General features: G+C 33.2%; 1 protein-coding gene across 1 annotated transcript; it reads left to right on the forward strand.

Annotated features, from left to right (window-relative positions):
* Window positions 1-3,472: 3,472 nt before the first annotated feature.
* Window positions 3,473-5,224, forward strand: LOC123556130 (uncharacterized). Its single transcript, XM_053548905.1, has one exon. The coding sequence runs from the start codon at window positions 3,473-3,475 to the stop codon at window positions 5,222-5,224; it is 1,752 nt and encodes a 583-aa protein (XP_053404880.1).
* Window positions 5,225-18,115: the final 12,891 nt, after the last annotated feature.

Consider the following 18,115-nt stretch of genomic DNA (forward strand, 5'->3'; position numbering starts at 1 on the left):
TCGGTATTCTCCGTATGCAATTTCGGTATTCTCCGTATGTGATTTCGGCATTCTGCGTATGCGATCTCGGTACTTGCCGTATGCGATTTTGGTCTTCTCCGTAGGCGATTTCGGTATTCTCCGTATGCAATTTTGCTATTCTCCATGTGCGATTTCGGCGTTCTACGTATGCAATTTCGTAAATGTCTGTAACTTACATTTTCTTGAAGAATGTTGTCAGTGCTGAATAAAAATCAAAGAAAAGTGGGGGTCATTTTTGACGCAAGAAAAATATTTTCAGTCATACACACAAACTGCAAAATCAGCTAAAACTGAGAGCCCAAATTGTAATGGTGGTATATGATTTAAGTTTCAATGAAAAATTCTGTCATGTTTTTATTTCATTATGAATATCTTATCAATTTGTCAAGCATAGATCTGTCATAAGATTTTGGGGAAAAATGCAAAGAAAATAAGGAAAACAGCTCTACAGAGCAAAAAACAAGCAAACTGAGGACTATTTGTATCTGCCATTATGCGACTACCATTTTTTTCGCGCCATTTTCCTATTTAGTATCTGTATGGCTATAAGAAAAACTTTTTTCTCTGATATTGTGCCAGTTTCATTTGAAATGTACAAGCAACCTAAATGCTTGAAAACAATACAAGGTTTTAGCTTGATATCAACAGTTTCTAAGGTTTTATGGCATTTTTAGTTACATAAGACAACGTGTCAGATTTTGCCAAAAATAGCTGTCGCGACATAATTTTCAAGGAGTGACCCTAAATGTAGCCTTGTTTTGCCCCGATTTTTCATTTTCTACTCTGATCTGCATACAAATTACATATTTAAACTGTTAAATATGTTCATTTTTACCTCTAATTGCCAGAAATTGGCAATCTTTAGGTCACAAATATGCAGTTTTTGAAAAAATACACCCAAAACAGTGAAAATGTGATATTTTGAGGGTTTATCCTTATTTGCAATAAAATTGCAATAAGTTTGTCATTTTGTATCAAATTCTATTCAAAGTATTTCCATCCTCATCTGGCCATATTGTAATGTTTACCAATGTCATCTTATTACAGGTTTTAGCTTGATATCAACAGTTTCTAAGGTTTTATGGCATTTTCAGTAAAATAAGACAACGTGTCAGATTTTGGTTTTTTTTTTCCTTATTTGCATAAATCAAAAACAAGTAAGTTGTCAAGTGTATTGTAAACCTTTCCAAAATTGATCTAAGGCATATAAACATTGTGATGTCACGACAAACGTTCCACAGTGACATCATTAAGTGATATTGTCTGTGTGATATATGTGGAGACAAACATGTTTAAGGAGTTGAGTTGAGATTACAGAATTTGTTTTTAAAAAAAGTTATGCAACATCAAAACTGGATTCTGTCGTAAAATTTGATGTGGAAGGAAACTGAGGTAAAAATTAGTCCATCAATATGGGAGGTGCTTAATTTTGGTATCAGTTCAATGACCTGATATCAAAACAAAATAGCAGGTAAGTGATATCAGGCTGGCACTTTGCAGTTTGCATAGTAGTTGCATGATAAACTACTCTATAATTTAGCTTATATCGCATGTGCCAGTAGCTGCGATAACCTGCCAATCTCGGTGTAGATTGTTCGAGTACTGCATCTGACCTATTTTTTTTTTTCAAATTTTATCTTCAAATTTTACAAGTGAAAAAAATGCCACACATACCTGATTAAACTATTAAACTTTATGGTCAATTTCTTGAAAGAAATACACGTGTAGTCTAGCTAACCGTTGTGGAACAAAATGAATAAAAAATAATTATGTACAAGTTTCTCATAAAAAAGAAAATGCACTTGTCAACAACGTTTCAAGAAAATCAATACTACAAATAACAGATAGAATTCGTGAAATTTGTTATGTTAATATTGTAAGAATTAATGTTAAAGCAATATCGATAATATAGAATTACAGTAAAACTTTTAAAGAAAGTGGTCCGAGATGTTTTTGAACTCGTGGTAGCATACATGGGAGTCAGACACCTTACCACCACGTCATCGTGTCATTGTTTTTTTTTTTTTTTTTGTTTTTTTTTATTTTGATATAGGTTATTTCAGTAAAACATGTATAGATAATTTAAGGATAGAAATTGTGCGTAAACTAACGAAAATCCCCGAAATCATTGGCGAAGATTAATGAGTGCCAGGCCAATACTTGCAGACAATACGTAAAAATTTTACGATGCAGTCCGTGATTTCTTGTTGATCCAGCGGTATATCACTATTGACACGTTATACATATACACTTCGCCTTTAATATGGTTTTATGTTTTTCAAGCTTTCCTGTGATATTTTAACCTGTACGGGTTAGTTTTAATAAATTTACAAGCCTACATTTCAATTTAATAAAAGCATTGTCCGGTCATGATTTCAGTATCGACTTAGTTAAGGATACTACCGATTTTATACGAAAATAGGAAACAAAAGAATGAATTCGGAACCAGGGAAACACAATTTTTCCACAAAGTATGTCATGCAACAAAATGTCGGTCGAATGCAAGGTTCGAACTGTCAAAACTATCGCTATAAAATGGATACATATCCATCCACTCAACCTACAGCGCCGTCAAGCCATCTATTGATATCCAGCGTATATAACTATATCTTCGCTTTAATCGAGAGTGCTACTTATTGTTGTTGTTGTTTTTTAATAAAAAACGACACAGTAGTTTGCGATACCTATAGATACTTATCCGCTCTATTCTTAGAAGCAAAATAAACGCGTGCAAAGTGTATTAGCCGTGCCATGTGAAAACCAACATCAGCCTGCGCGGATCAGGATCCATGCTGTTCGATTTCAAAGCCTATTGTAATTAGAGAAACCATTAGCGAACAGCATGTATCCTGACCAGACGCGCAGTCTGGTCTGGATCGATGCTGGTCGCAAAGCGAATATGTTGGTTTTCTCATGGCGCGGCTTGTTTACTGCCCACGTGATGAAAGTGTCATACAATACTTTCGCGTCTCATTCTATATTTATATATAAATAACGATGTTCCAGCTTTTAACTGCGAGGAATAGATCAAATGTGCATACATAAATGTCAGGAGCCGACGGCCACCAAACTTCTCGAATTAAAGAATTCTCCAATTTTTGCATGACGGTTTGGAAACAACAGCGTTAAGGATAAAGTAACTCGAAACCAATGCCAATTAAAGGCGCTCCCATATTAAAATCTTAATGTAGGCAACAAAATATGTCATCGAAGCAGTTTCAAGTTATTTTCATAACGTTTTCTTTATATCTTATATATATTATCAATAATTATCTAAAAGAAATGTATGTTTACAAAACCTGTACGTATTATCATGTATTTCAAACGCAATTTACTTCCTCATTCCATTTACTGATAAAAGAGGGTTTATCTCAATGTATAACTAGACAGGTTTAAACGTATAGTTGAAATAGCGTTTGTTAAACAGAATTTTATAATTTTACGATTCAAAATGGCGGAATTGGGGAGTGGAAATATGGAAAATAACAGTTCCGATGATGCAGTTCCTGGACGAACAGAGCAGATATTATGTCAACCATGCTCCAGTAAGGATAAACAAACAGTAGCTGATGTGTTTTGCTCCATTTGTGATGAATTTCAGTGCATGGATTGTTCAAACATACACAAAACGTATTCTTTCATGAAAAATCACAAATTAGTGAACGCAAAAGAATTGAAAGCAAAACCAGTCTCGTTTGATATGAAGGGACTAGATCAATGTCCTCAGCATCAGAAAGTTTTAAAATTCTTCTGTGAAGATGAGAATCAGCTTTGCTGCAGTACCTGTGCTATTGTAGATCACCGGAAATGTCACAGTGTCGTAGAAATTCAGAAGATTGCCGGAAAGTCTGCATTAGCAAATTCCAAATTAAAAGTCAAGTTGCAAGAAGTAAAAGAGAAGGCTGAAAAGATCGTTAAACACGCCAAGTCATCAAAAGAGCAATTGGATCAAGATGTAAAAAAAGTGTCTTTAACAATTAGGCGAATGCGTGATGATGTTATGAAAATGTTTGACGATTTGGAAGTTTCCGTTGCTAAGGATGCTGAATCTTTTAAGACAGAAACACTCAATAAACTAACAAGGAAACAATCAGACAGAGAGAAACTCGTTGCTGATGCAACGAAATCTCTTGAAACAATTGATAACGTTCATAAGAACGGGACGCCATCACAACAGTTTATATTGGAACATAGAATGAAGAAGCAAGTCGATGAATTTAGCAGCAACGTTGACAAGGAATGTCAAAGGTTAGAGACTGTGACCGTTTCATTTGATTTTGATGACACTATAAAATTGCCCCCATTTCAGATTTCTTATTACGTTCCGGGACAGTTGACATTAAAATACTGCGAACCGGAAGATGTGAAATCTATAAGACCTGTAGATCCGATTGTTAAGTTAACGAAGATTACTTCCATTGATCTGAAGCAGACTGGAGATGATGTCAAGGAACCGTTATACTCAGGACTGGATTTCCTGCCGGATGGTAGACTAGTTGCCGTGGATAATAAAAACAAGAAATGTTTGATTTACAATGAGAAGCTTGAGAAAGTAGGATCATATCAGTTATCGTATATACCACAGAGTGTTGTTGCTGTATCTGAGGAGGAAGTGGCGATAACAAGTGCCAATGAATACAAGATAGACTTTCTACGTGTCAGTAAATCTAACGAGATAACTTTGATCAGGACATGTAAAGTTAAGACAGAGTATGCCTCTATATGTATGAAAGATGAGAGAAACTTTATTGTTGGAACTTACGATGATACAAGACCTGTTCGTATTGTGTCTCTGTCAGGAGAAGAGAAAGATTTCAGTATCAACTTTCCGAACAAGAAATATCCCATAGGTACTAGTACAAGTACATATATAAGGAACAGTGACAAAGTGGTTCTCACTGATAAAAACGAGCATACTGTCTACATATATGACATCAAGAGCAACACCAGAGTTGTTGTCAAGGATGATCAGACCAAGGCACCACGTGGTGTAGCAGTAGGTCCATCCGACTGTATCCTGGTTTGCAGTGAAAATACAAATTCCATTGTACAGATCTCTCAAACAGGTCGTGTCCTATCATCGTACAAGTTAGATATGAAATATCCACACAGTGTCTGTGTTTCAAAGGATAAATCAGTACTTGTTGTTTCAAATTCCGCTGTAGATCGAACAAGTTTAAAGACTTTCAAAATTACAAATTAAATCAAAATGAGCCATATCTATTTTATGTTCGAGTATTTGTTACGAGAACAGCATGTGTATCCATAAATTGTCATTAAAGGATGCCAATAGTAAAAAAGGCTATCATGTATGTATGAAATGACTTCAGCAATGATAATGTTGTTTGTAAAAGAAACTATACATGTTATACGAGCACAAATACGTTCTACTAAGACACTGCAGAACTGCCAATATACTATGTATATCTCAAATATGAAAGTATTATCTCAAATATGAAAGTATCGAATAACACTAGAAAATGAAAATATGGAACATTGGTAAAAAAAAACAGATTACATGATAGAGGTATGCAGGTGATTTTGCATTTTATATCTATATATCATGCGCTAAGTACCGTATTATCACTTGTACTGTTTCATCAAAGTACTGTATCATCATTTGTACTGTTTCCACCAATTTTGTACTAGCTAGGCGAAATATTGTATTACTTGTATTTGTACTGTTTTTGCAAAGAACTGTATTTTTCATTGTTTATGCGAAGTACTGTATAATCTTTTGTATTGTTCCTGCGAGGAACTGTGTTTTCATTTGTACTGTTCATCTAAGAACTATATTTTGCACTGTTCCTGCGAAGTACTGGGTTATCATATGTACTGTTTTCGCAATATTCTGTATTATCATTTGTTCTGTTTCTGCTAAGAACTGAATTATCATTTGTACTGTTTGGGCTAAGGACTATATTATCATCTGTACTGTTTCTGCTAAGTTCTGTATTATCATTTTTACAGTTTCCGTTAAATACTGTATCATCACCTGTGCTGTTTCAGCAAAGTACTGTATTATCAGCTGTACTGTCTCCGTTAAGTACTGAATTAGCATCTGTACTTTTTCTGCTAAGTACTGTATTATCATTTGTACTGTTTCCGTAAAGTACTTATAATCATTTGTAATGTTTCTGCTAAGGACGTGTAATGCCCAAATTTTGCTGGAATGTTATAGATACTATGGCACTACTTATTATGTCCAAATAATAAAATACAGTTCCAGATTATCTTCTTTATTTTTCTTCAGTGGAAAACCACACAGTTTAAAGTCACAATTAACAGTTTTCACACGGATATCCGTAGAATATAACAATTAGTAAAAAGCTTTAAATATTAAAATATCATATGTTCTAGTGGAAAACCACGATGTTTCTACTTGGAAATCAAAAGTTATTCTCTCAAACTTGCTGTCTTCAAAATATATTTTTCTCAGCATATCGTAACTGACCAATTGAAAAGATCCTTATTGTAAGTGCAATTAACATTATAAACCAATCAAATTCAAGAAAGCATACAGGGTAATAATAAAATTACAAGTATTTGAAATATTAAGAAGTTTTGACAGCAATCAACACCTTATCAGTCAGGAAGTCTTAACATTTAAATTATCAAGTCAGTCACAATGACCCTATCACAAACAGACTTAGAAGCCTTTTAGCACATTCTGGACTATCAAAGATTAAAGTGCATAGATGTGTCAAAGTTGAGACAAAAATAAAGTTTTGACAAGTGTCATGAAAACATAAAAAGAATTTTCGTTATTTAAAATTTTAGCAACATAAACTTATTGAATAATTTATCCTTATTGCAGTTTCTATGTTAAAAGATATACATTTTTGTGCTATCTGATTTTTTACCGACTTTTCTGATTTTTCACTGCACAACACTGTATTATCATCTGTACTGTTTCCATGAAGAACCGTATAATTTCTTGTGTTTCCGCTTAGTACTTTATAATCATTTGTACTGTTTCCACTAAGTACTGTATTGACATCTGTACTATTTCTGCTTAGTATTGTATAATCATTTGTACTGTTTCCGTTTTGTACTGTATTACCACTTGTAAATTATGTTTCAGTGAAGTACTGTATAATCATTTGTACTGTTTCTGTGTTGTACATTGTTATCATTTGTATTGTTTTCGCTAAGCACTGTTTTATGATTTGTACACAAAAGCTCACCTTGTCACTTTGTGACATATGAGCTAAAAAAAATTGTGTTGAATGTAGAATGGGCTGAAGCACTTCAGTACTTCAAAACATTATAAGAGAGATATAAGAAATACTGACATTGTGAATTTGTCTATGCATGTCATTTAATTCAATAAAACTACTTTCCTGTTTCATATTAAACTCAAGCATAAAGTAATTAAGACTTGTTTACAGATACCTTATCAACACTCACATGTATCTAAAATGTTTCAAGGTCCTGACTGATATTTTATCAATTTTCTATAAGTAAACTTTAAAAGTAAAAAGAAGAATGAAATCTTTCTATTTGAATATTTATGATAAATACAATCTGCTGAATATTTTCAGAAATTTTGCCAGTATATGATCTCTATGTCGGAGTCTTTTTAAGCAACACAAAAAATGGAGAAAAATGATTTCTCCTAGTTAAAGACATTGATGACTAAAAGTCAGGTAGAACTTTAGCCTGTGGGCTTAAAGTATGAAATATTTAGTTATCATTTTTATTATCATACAAAAATGTTATACATTAATATGTGAAACTAAATATAAGAAATACCTAAACAATTAAGGTTTACTTGAACAAATATGGCAGTGATATTTGATTAATGTATTAAAGTAGAAGCTTATGATTTCAGCTTGGCATATTTACACCACACACATTTTCATTATCTCTCAAAACCTGTTATTACAAATGAAGAAATATGAACATCTACATTACTGGGACAAAATGAATACATACCTTATATTCTGCATAATGTTTAATATGTTAAAAGCTAAATATTGCACTTTTTGTGTAGTTTATGATTCATATTTACAAATAGTTTACACCATTAATGACTGTACATGTATGACTGTCCAATATTTTTGGGAATATTTAACATTTCAATACATCTTAATATACAAAAGTTTTATGCGTCTAGTACGGTAATATTATTAATTTTTGTGGGGGACTAATTTTCGTGCATTCTGTGGTCGAGTCAATAAACAAACTTTAATCTCAACAAACAAATGAGCGAATTTCTCGTTCATTTTATCTTAACACGTTATCCATGAAATATTGAAAAACAGATCCCCCATATGAAGTCTTTCTAGCTGAAACCACGAAATTTCATCTCCACAAAATCATATGATTTTACAGTATGTTATATAAGTAATAACAATGTGAAAAGGAGACATTCATTTGTAAGTAAATATGTTTTCTTCTAATAGATTTGATAATATCTGGTAACAAACTGAGATCGCATAAACTTACTTTCAGATCTAATTATGGCAGATCCTTGTTTTTTCATCAAGAAGTTAGAGCTACGGCAAAATAAAACTGTTTGAATAAAAACTATTCCATTACTTGGACTCTGAGTGTTACATTTTCTGGTCTTTTGAGATATAAAAGTCCATTGAATTGATCTTTTTGCCTACATATTTACAGATGTTTTTCTACCACCAGTAAACAAGTGTCCATTAAGCCATTAATTAGATGTAGCTTAAGGCAATAAATATCGATTTTATTGAAAACATGGTTTACGGACCCCCGCTAAATTTCGGAGATGGACGTAAATGTACGGAAGATAACGATCAAAGTTACAAGATTATCGATTTTTTCAGCAAGGCTTACTAGCGGTCGCGTTTAGTACAGAAAGTTCGATATGGGCGCGCGGTATACAGATAAAAATCGGCCGACGCATTAATGCGTCGCGCGGGTAGAATGAGTTAATCAGCAGTATCAAGCAGAGTGTCACATTCAGCGTGGAGGATATACGCATTATTAGTGTTTGGTAGTAAAACAGTGATTTAACCATTTTTGACAGAGGACCCTTGGGGACTTCTTTTATGGATTACTCAAGAACGGATACTTGCGGTCACACATTAAAGGCCTAGATTTTGGCAGTGGGCCAAGGGATTTCCGTCTTCACCAGCACAGTTGGGGGCTAATGACCATCACAGTATGGTTCCAATAAACAAGGGTCAATGTTTATTGGAGAGTAAGTCTACCTTACAAGTCTATCAATTAGTGAGAAGGGGAAACAATGTAATTTATTTTAAATTGATATAATTGATAACTTTTAAAGTTATACTAGTTTTTTTTTTCATTTCTGTGTAAAGAAAAATATTTGTTGATCAAACACAATAATAAGATAATCAGAAACTTATTTTCACAATAATGAAATAATGATAATTTAAACTTACTTAAAGAAATATCCAAGTTTTTATTTTTTCAAAGTTTGTCTGGAGAATTGTGATATTTCAGAAAAATGTGACTTTCACTCATATAAAGCTTGCAGAATACTGTAAATAACATTTGTCTAAAAATTGAAAACAGTATGTGCATTTCAAAGTTACAAAGCAAAGCATGAAAAAAGTCATTTTTGGCAACATACTGAAAATGAAAATTCAGTATAGATGGAACACAATAATTTGAAGTTCAAATAATGTTGATTACATGAATACAAGAAACCGAGTTTCCAATTAGAAAAATATTGTTTGTCAGCACAAAGAACTCATGAAGTTTTCACTATACTTGTGTTTTATTATCATTATTATTTTCAATATTATTACTGTGTCTTTAATCATCCTTTATGTAATATAATAATAATAATAATTATTATTATTATTATTTTTATTATTATTATTATTATCATTATTATAAATTAAAGTAATAGTTATTATCATCTATATAATATCAAAATAATAATTAATATTATTATCATTCCACATTCACTGAAGAAAAATTAATTTCTTTCAACTCCACTGCACACATCTTCATGGTCTAGGGGTCCCTGCTGTGCTAATTGCCCTCTAATCAGTTACTGTTACATAATCACTGATAAGCAGCAGATAAGATGGGAGCTGTATATTGGATTTGGGCGGGGACACTTATATAGTAGTGAATCTAGGCCTTTAAACCGGAATCCACCTAAAAACCGGAATACACCGGAATACACTTTCCATAACCGGAATACACCTGTATTTTTTAAGTTAAAGTTGAAATGTTTCAATCATACATATCATAAATAATTAAGATACGAAACGAAAATGAAATACGTTCACGCAAAATGACTTTATACGAGATTAAAGATCGGCGACCGCGTGGGAAATTTCCATAACCGAAATACACCCATATTTTATTAATAAATGGTATTTCTGTAGGGTTTATTGCAGAAATCATTCGTGTATAATATAAATAATAAATTTACAAAAGGAAAATAGAATGCTTTAACGCAAAACGATTTCATCAAAGATTGAAATTCGGCGACCGCGCGGGAAATTACCATGACCGAAATGCACTTGTCCTTTTTTAAAAATAAATATTATTCTCTTATATAAACACTTGTATCTTTTTTGTAAGTTATAGAACCATGCTCAATCAGATTAAACATGAATGAAAAATTGGAGAATTTTATTAAAAGTTTATTCTGTATAAATATACGAGATTATAACTTTAGGATCTTAGTTTACGGAAATTCTGTACGCTTACGTCGCTATGACTAGATACCGGAATGTTGATTATTGGAAACTGTTTATTTGTTTCTTCGCATTTCATTTAACAAATGAAAAAGAAAAAAAATTAAGATAAAAAAATATCAATATTCGATTTATAAATGAATTATATACAAAATATTGGTCATGACATCAACCGCGCTGATCGAAAAGACCATGACCGGAAAGGGCATACCACATGTTTATTATTTGAAATCATTTCATTGTTTTTTCATATTTCATTTGACAAAGAAAAAAAGAAAATAAATTATGAATTATAAAATAGCAATTTTCGATTTTTAAATAAATCATAGACAAAATAAAAGTGGCACAAACCGCGCTGGTTGGAAAGGACATGATCGGAAGAGACATGCCACATGTGTATTATTAGAAACTATTCAATTATTTCTTCATATTTCGTATTTCTTTTAACAAAATAAAAAGTAATAAATAAATAAAAAGAAGTATCAATATTCGATTTTTAAATGAATTATACACAAAACACATGTCAGTGATAAACCGCGCTGTTCGAAAAGGACCGGTCGTATGTTTATTATTGGAACTAACTGAATGATTTCTTCACGTTTAATTTGATGACTTAAGAAGAAATATTATTATGAAAAATCAGTTTTTAAAAGAATTATATCATGTTTAATACATAAATAAATGTTTACTGCGTTCATTGCCAACGCACAATTAATACCCCTTGAATATATGCGGCGTAACAAACACATGTCTCTGATTAGTACTGATTGAGTTTGACTGGATTATCACACCTATCGATTTTATCAATTAATCTGTATATTTGTAAGCACACACAAGTGACATGTGACAAATAATATAATTTCTGTTGTTTTTTTTTTTTTTTTTTTTTTTTTTTTTGCACATGAAATGCTTATAATAAGCCATATACATCTATACTTTAACCAGAGGCGGCAAATTCAATTGTCCGTATTGCCCAGGTTGTCCCAAAGCTTGTACGGACAAGTAAAATTTGACCAGAATTTACTATATAACTATCATACGGACAAGTAAAAAATAGCTAATGACAAAAACGGACATGCAAGTCAAAATCAGATTTCGCCACCCCTGTTTAACGTATCAATACTTATTCAATGTTTTACTAAAACAGCGATGAATTGTAGATTTAAACATTTTCATTCCTCCTTCCTTCTCTCCAGGATCGCTAAGTCTCGATCATAATGTCTCGGGTATCGTAGTCGTTTGTCCTTTAATAGTCTGTCATACATTGGCCTGAATTTTTTTACGAGTTGACATTCCAGATAAACCATAGAAGGCACATATACATTTGAAATGCATATTACCCCTGGTATGCCTTAGCCATTACCCGAATATTGCATTTCTGAAATCTGTCTATGGTTTATATATTATATTATTGAAAGAAGCATCATTTACTAAACGGCAGATTATTTTGACAACGAAAAGCCGTAAAAACAGCCTTAACAATCTTTAAATATTTTGATTGACACATATAACAATCAGTGTTCACTCAACTTGTTAATTGACAGGGGACACTGGAATAAAATGCCTGTTCGTTATTAACAAATTATAAGGTACTTTTAACAGAACGATCAACAATAAGTTTTAAAAGTATTTCAAGAATATTGGTTATAATTAAACTTCAATAAATACAGAGCGGTCTGAAAAAAAAAAACACACAAAAAAAAAACAACAAGAATTTTAACAACTCAGAATTAATGTAAGTATCATTTTTTCTTCATAAAGGAATATCATATTATATCATAAAAAGACTGTATTGAAATAATTTGAACCAAAAAATCGAAACTTGAAATGAATTTACCTACCCAAGTTAAAAGCTAACAAAATTATGGCGATTGTATTTTATTTTCGTTTTCAGTTCTATGTTAAGCTATGACACATCCGTGTGTGCAGAACATTTTTTACCGAGTATATCATGTTACTGTCAAATTTTGTCAGTATATGTTTCACAAAATTGTCCGAAATAAAAGAACATTACGACGGACACATATATCAAATATAATTTTTCTGGCGGCGCCATATTTCACAATCCTACAAAACTTTATTTTGACTGAATTAGGGACGCTGCTAGATGAGTTAGTGATAAGGAAATTTGTTTTACTTACGTCTGCTCGTCTGCTGCTGGTAACACCAATGTTCAAAATGAAAATGATAAGAGCCTGCTCAACAGTCTCCTTTTTTCCACTGGGTGGGATGACGTCACATAAGCTCTTTGATGTCTCTTTGAAGTTGGGTAATTTACATTGTCCCGCCAAAAAATCGGCATATATCAAAGCATTTCATCATTCTGAAACGCCGACACTCACATTTCAAAATATTTATCACTGCCTGGGAGGGGACACCCCTCACATACCCACCCCATTAATGTCTCCCGTCGCCCCAATGTCATACACCTCGTGACGCGCCTGGACAGGTAGGTCATGACGCGCAGTTATTGTTTTTGTCATTGGTAATCCTATTAAAGATAATTATCTAAACCTCAGAAATATGGATATTTTTATGTGGAGTAACTGAAAAGATGATTATTATTTATTTAGCCTACACAAGTAAAAATACAGTGTTTCCTTCTGAAGTAATGAAAGAACAAGAACTTTCAAGTACCCCCTCATTCCTATCGGCGACGTACTTTTTTCAAATTGATTACTAAAATAAAAGAATAAATAAATGAATTGGTAAGAAAAATGAACTATTCTATAAAACTAGCATGGTTATAAACCGAATATGAAGGAGAGGTAGCAACTGACAGCGGTTTCTTAATTGTGTAGACTTCAAGTGAAGACTCTATTAGATTAAGTGATTTTATAATACACTTCTAAGTAGGTCTGTTACCGCAGATAATTCTCAGGTTGTAAATGTGGACAGACAGACGGACAGAGACAACCACCTAATTTCTATATCCGCCTTTTCGGACTATTACAATGCACTTAGCAGAAACAGTTTTCCTTTTAAGTAGAATTTTAGTAGGATATGATAGAATGTGAGACAAATGTGCTTCGGGTGTCCTTCCTATTTTGTGTCGAACACATCTGTCTCATTTCCAATTTGTCGAAAATATGAATGATTACGAGCACATCGGTCACACCTCGTGAGACAAATGTGCTCCGAGACAAATGTGTTCCTACACCTCCCACTCTACTAGCCCGCCCCTCTATCAGTAGGTAGAGCACTGGTCTACGGATCCCGGGACGTGAGTTCGATCCTCAGGCGGGGCGTATGTTCTCCGTGACTATTTAATAAACGACATTGTGTCTGAAATCATTAGTCCTCTATCTCTGATTCATGTTGGGAAGTTGACAGTTACTTGCGGAGAACAGGTTTGTACTGGTCTTGAATCCAGAACGCTAGTTAGGTTAACTGCGCGCCGTTTACAGTTCGTTTTCGTAAACATCATGTTTATAAACATTAGATTGCGTTTTGTAGCATAATCTCAGGTTTCCATATTTTTGTTTGTCTTGTGTAAGAAACGTGAGCTCAGCTAAATCAAAACATAATCAAAAGTGGAGAGATAAATTTGTAAGAAATTTTGGTTGGAAAACATATAAACAAGTATGACCTAGTAATTGAACTGTACACAACTAGATACTGTTGAAAAATGGTGTTAAACCCAAAACAAACAAACAAAACAAAAATCTATTGACCCTTCGCAAAAATATAGGGGGTCAACAAGTGACCACGTCTTTACCAATGAAAATTGTAGAGTGATATGCGCCTAATTTGAAGTTATTGGGTTTCGTTTCGACATTTTGATTAATATAAATTTCAGAATATTCCTCATAGTCTGCGCATTTTACTTTTTTGATATTTCTGTAACTTTGTTCTCTGCAAACCTTCAAAAATGACCATTGACGTCCATTTTTGATGAACCGCGATTTCACGTCCATCAGACGATTTTTGTAAATCGTTCTTTTCATTCTACAAAACTCGATTAGCTTGTTACTCATCATATTTTCATTTAAAAATGTCTTCAAAATGGTGTATAATTTATGGAGATCATTTTAAAGTAAAAGTCGATATTTACGGTAAAGTGACGTCAGAGCGACAAATATGACGTTGAGCTTCGAATAAAATTTGCTTTAATCTTGTCTCATGTAAAACCAAACGATAGAATTTGAGAAAAAAAAACTAACATGATGATGAAAATTTTATTTTCTGTCGATTGAAGGAATAAAATTATGGGGTCACCGAATTCATTTTCGCGTAAAATTACATTACGCTACCCCTACCCCCAAATCACAAGATAGCGCAACTGAGTAGTTTTTTCCAGTATCTTCTCTTTTCTTCCATAAATCTACTATTTTAATTAAATCAAAAATACTCTTTAAAACTCTGCTACCTGCGGCGTAATCATTTCAGTGTAGAACTAAGATTTTGATGTTTAGATTTTATTCAATTTAAGAAAATGCGACAAAATCGACACCGCATTACCGTTGCCCTGAATTACATTACTCTACCGCTTTCCCAGATAAAAAAATGCGTAATTCAATAGATTTTTTTTTTATTTCTTGTGATAAAGACAAACTCATTTTGAGTTCTTTACATCTGTGCAATGATTTCATTCAACATTAAAATTGAAAAGTTAATGCGAACAGTCCTATATCGATGCACATTTACAAAAATAAACAAGAGGACCATGATCGTCCTGAATCGCTCACCTGTCCCACATGACCCAGTTTTGAACTGAGTATGACGTCGTGTTTTCTATAATTTAACATAGTGACGTAGGTTTTGAGCTCATATGACCTAGTTTTGAACCTGACATAGATATCATCAAGATAAAAATTCTGACCAATTTTCATGAAGATCCATTGAAAAATATGGCATCTAGAGAAGTCACAAGGTTTTATATTATTTAACCTACTGACCTAGTTATTGACGGTACGTAACCCAGTTTCGAAACTGACCTAGATATCATCAAGGTGAACATTCTGACAAATTTTTATGAAGATCCATTCAAAAGTATGGCCTTTAGAGAGGTCACAAGGGTTTTCTTTTTTTAGACCTACTTACCTAGTTTTTGATCGCAGTTGACCCAGTTTCGAACTTGACCTAGATATCATCAAGATGAAAATTCAGGCCAACTTTCATACAGATCCCATGAAAAAATATGGCCTCTAGAGAGGTCACAAGTTTTTTTTTTATTCTTTAAGCAAGAAAATAAGTACTTTTGACGCCGACAATGTACAATGTCTGCACAAAATCAGTGATCAATCAAGTTTTTGCTATAATTCTACCTGTCATCAGACTAATACATTATATACAGAAACAAATCATGTTTAGCTTCCGATAAAATGTAAATATACATACCTTCAAAGCAAATCAGTCACTTTAAAATGCTGTTTTTAAACTTTTAGCTGTCAGTTTATTGTTTTTATCACTCACAAGAGGAAAGGGGGAATACAGTTGTTTACAGGGTGTGATCTTTACTGTAAATAGTGGTATACTTTTAGCTCTACGTATACAAATGATACTTCCGTGTATAGTTGTTGATTACTAGGTCATACGTGTTTACACGTTTTCAAACAAAAATTTCTCTTCTTACAAAATGACATTTCTAATTTTTTTATTATGTTTTGTTTTATCTTGAGCTCATGTTTTTCATATGCTAGAAACACTAAAATATGGAAGCCGGAGTTTAGGTTACAAAACGCAATCTTTAATGTTTACAAACTTGATGTTTACAAAAACAAGCTGTATTTGTATGTATTGTATTCATCACAAAAAAACTGTAAAGTTTACGTCAATAAAATATTTTGTCTGTCTGTCTTATTATCTGTGCGTAAAACTGGTTATATAAAGAGCATGCAATAGCATAGAGGCAAACAAATAGAATACAACTTAAAATTTAAAAAGCCTTAAGGTAATTTATATCATCATGTTTGAATAAACTTTGTTTTTTTTAACTTACTATATTATACAATATTTCGATTGTTTGGAGAGTAGTCGGACACCCTGATTTCGAAAATAGTGCATCCTCTGTGAATACACGCGGGGAAACAGAGTATATCTGTTATACGGAGGCTGCTGCTCTGAAAAGGTTAATTTATTCAGTAACTTAGCTAGAACAGCGACACCATCCTGTGCAAAGAGGTTATAGCTCTCCAGATATGTGTGTAAAGAAGGTTATCCTTGTATTCATAGACACGTAATAGAAACATATAACACTACTTTTTCCTAACAGTAGAAACGTATCAAACACCACAAATATGAGTAAACATTCTGCTAAAACTGTTAAATATTCCACGAAAAAAAAAAAAATGTTTGTTTTGGGTGTAGCGCAGTTTTTCTATGTTACGGCGGGCAGTTAAGATAGCCAGTGTTCCTGGATTCTATATTCTCAACAAGTAACTTCCAACTTCTCCACATAAATCAGGGTTGGAGGACAAATGATTACGGACACGTGTCTTCTATCAACTCGTCATGCCCTATCCGGGGATCGATTTCGCGATTTATAGATCTGCGCCCCTTCTACTGAGCTCATCGGGTAGGGTAAAAGGAAGAAAGAAAGTAGCGGTTGTGACTGAGACTCGCTGTAATTGAACAGCGGTAGATTGTTAAACATGTGTAATTTTGAGTTGCCATTATCTATATGTGCGACTCGAGAATCGTAACTTTGTACGGAGGACTGGAGGCTCAAACTTGCAACCCCGATTTCGTATTTACGAGAAATTAGAAATTGTTCGGGCACGAGTATATTTGTAAGGTTTCACTTTTTATTTTAATACGTAAGCGTCTTAGATGTAAAAATTCAGAATGTAACAATTTTCAACATTCATCGCAAGTTTATAAGGATACTCTCACGCGTATATGTAACCTGGGGATAGTATCTCTTATATCATGATTACGGAAATTATAGAAGTTATAATTTATTTCAAATAGCGCCTCTGGTATAAAATTTAAAAAAATGAAAACTAAACTCTGACCTTTAAAACCGAATTCTACCGTCAAAATATAGAAACATTTATGTGGAACAGGTAATTAACCGAGCTGTGCGTGCATACGTGCGTGCGTGCTTGCTTAGGGAGTGTTAGGAATAGTAAAAAGAGAAACAAGATTTAAACAACATTTACACCCGTGGCGGGGCGGCTAATATAATCTGGAAAGTTGATCCCTCGAAAGCACCGAGAACAAAGCAAATAGTGAAAATTGCAGACTCGGTTTGATTGGGTCTGTTCATGAGCAGTAATGGAAAGTGCAACACTGCCCACGCCCCCTAGCACCGGCTTAAGCAGTATTCAATTTTCAAAACTAAACGAGTTGAAATCAATGATCCCGAAGGACCAGAAAATATAACAACACTGAGATGAAGTCGGGGCGACTTTTTACGGCCGCCACACAGCACTTAACACCCGCTGTTGTGAAGTAAATATAATCTAAGTCAATGGTCATACGTCCGAAATAAC

The sequence above is a fragment of the Mercenaria mercenaria genome, chromosome 7 (assembly GCF_021730395.1).
Source record: "Mercenaria mercenaria strain notata chromosome 7, MADL_Memer_1, whole genome shotgun sequence".
Classification (NCBI taxonomy): Eukaryota; Metazoa; Mollusca; class Bivalvia; order Venerida; family Veneridae; genus Mercenaria; species Mercenaria mercenaria.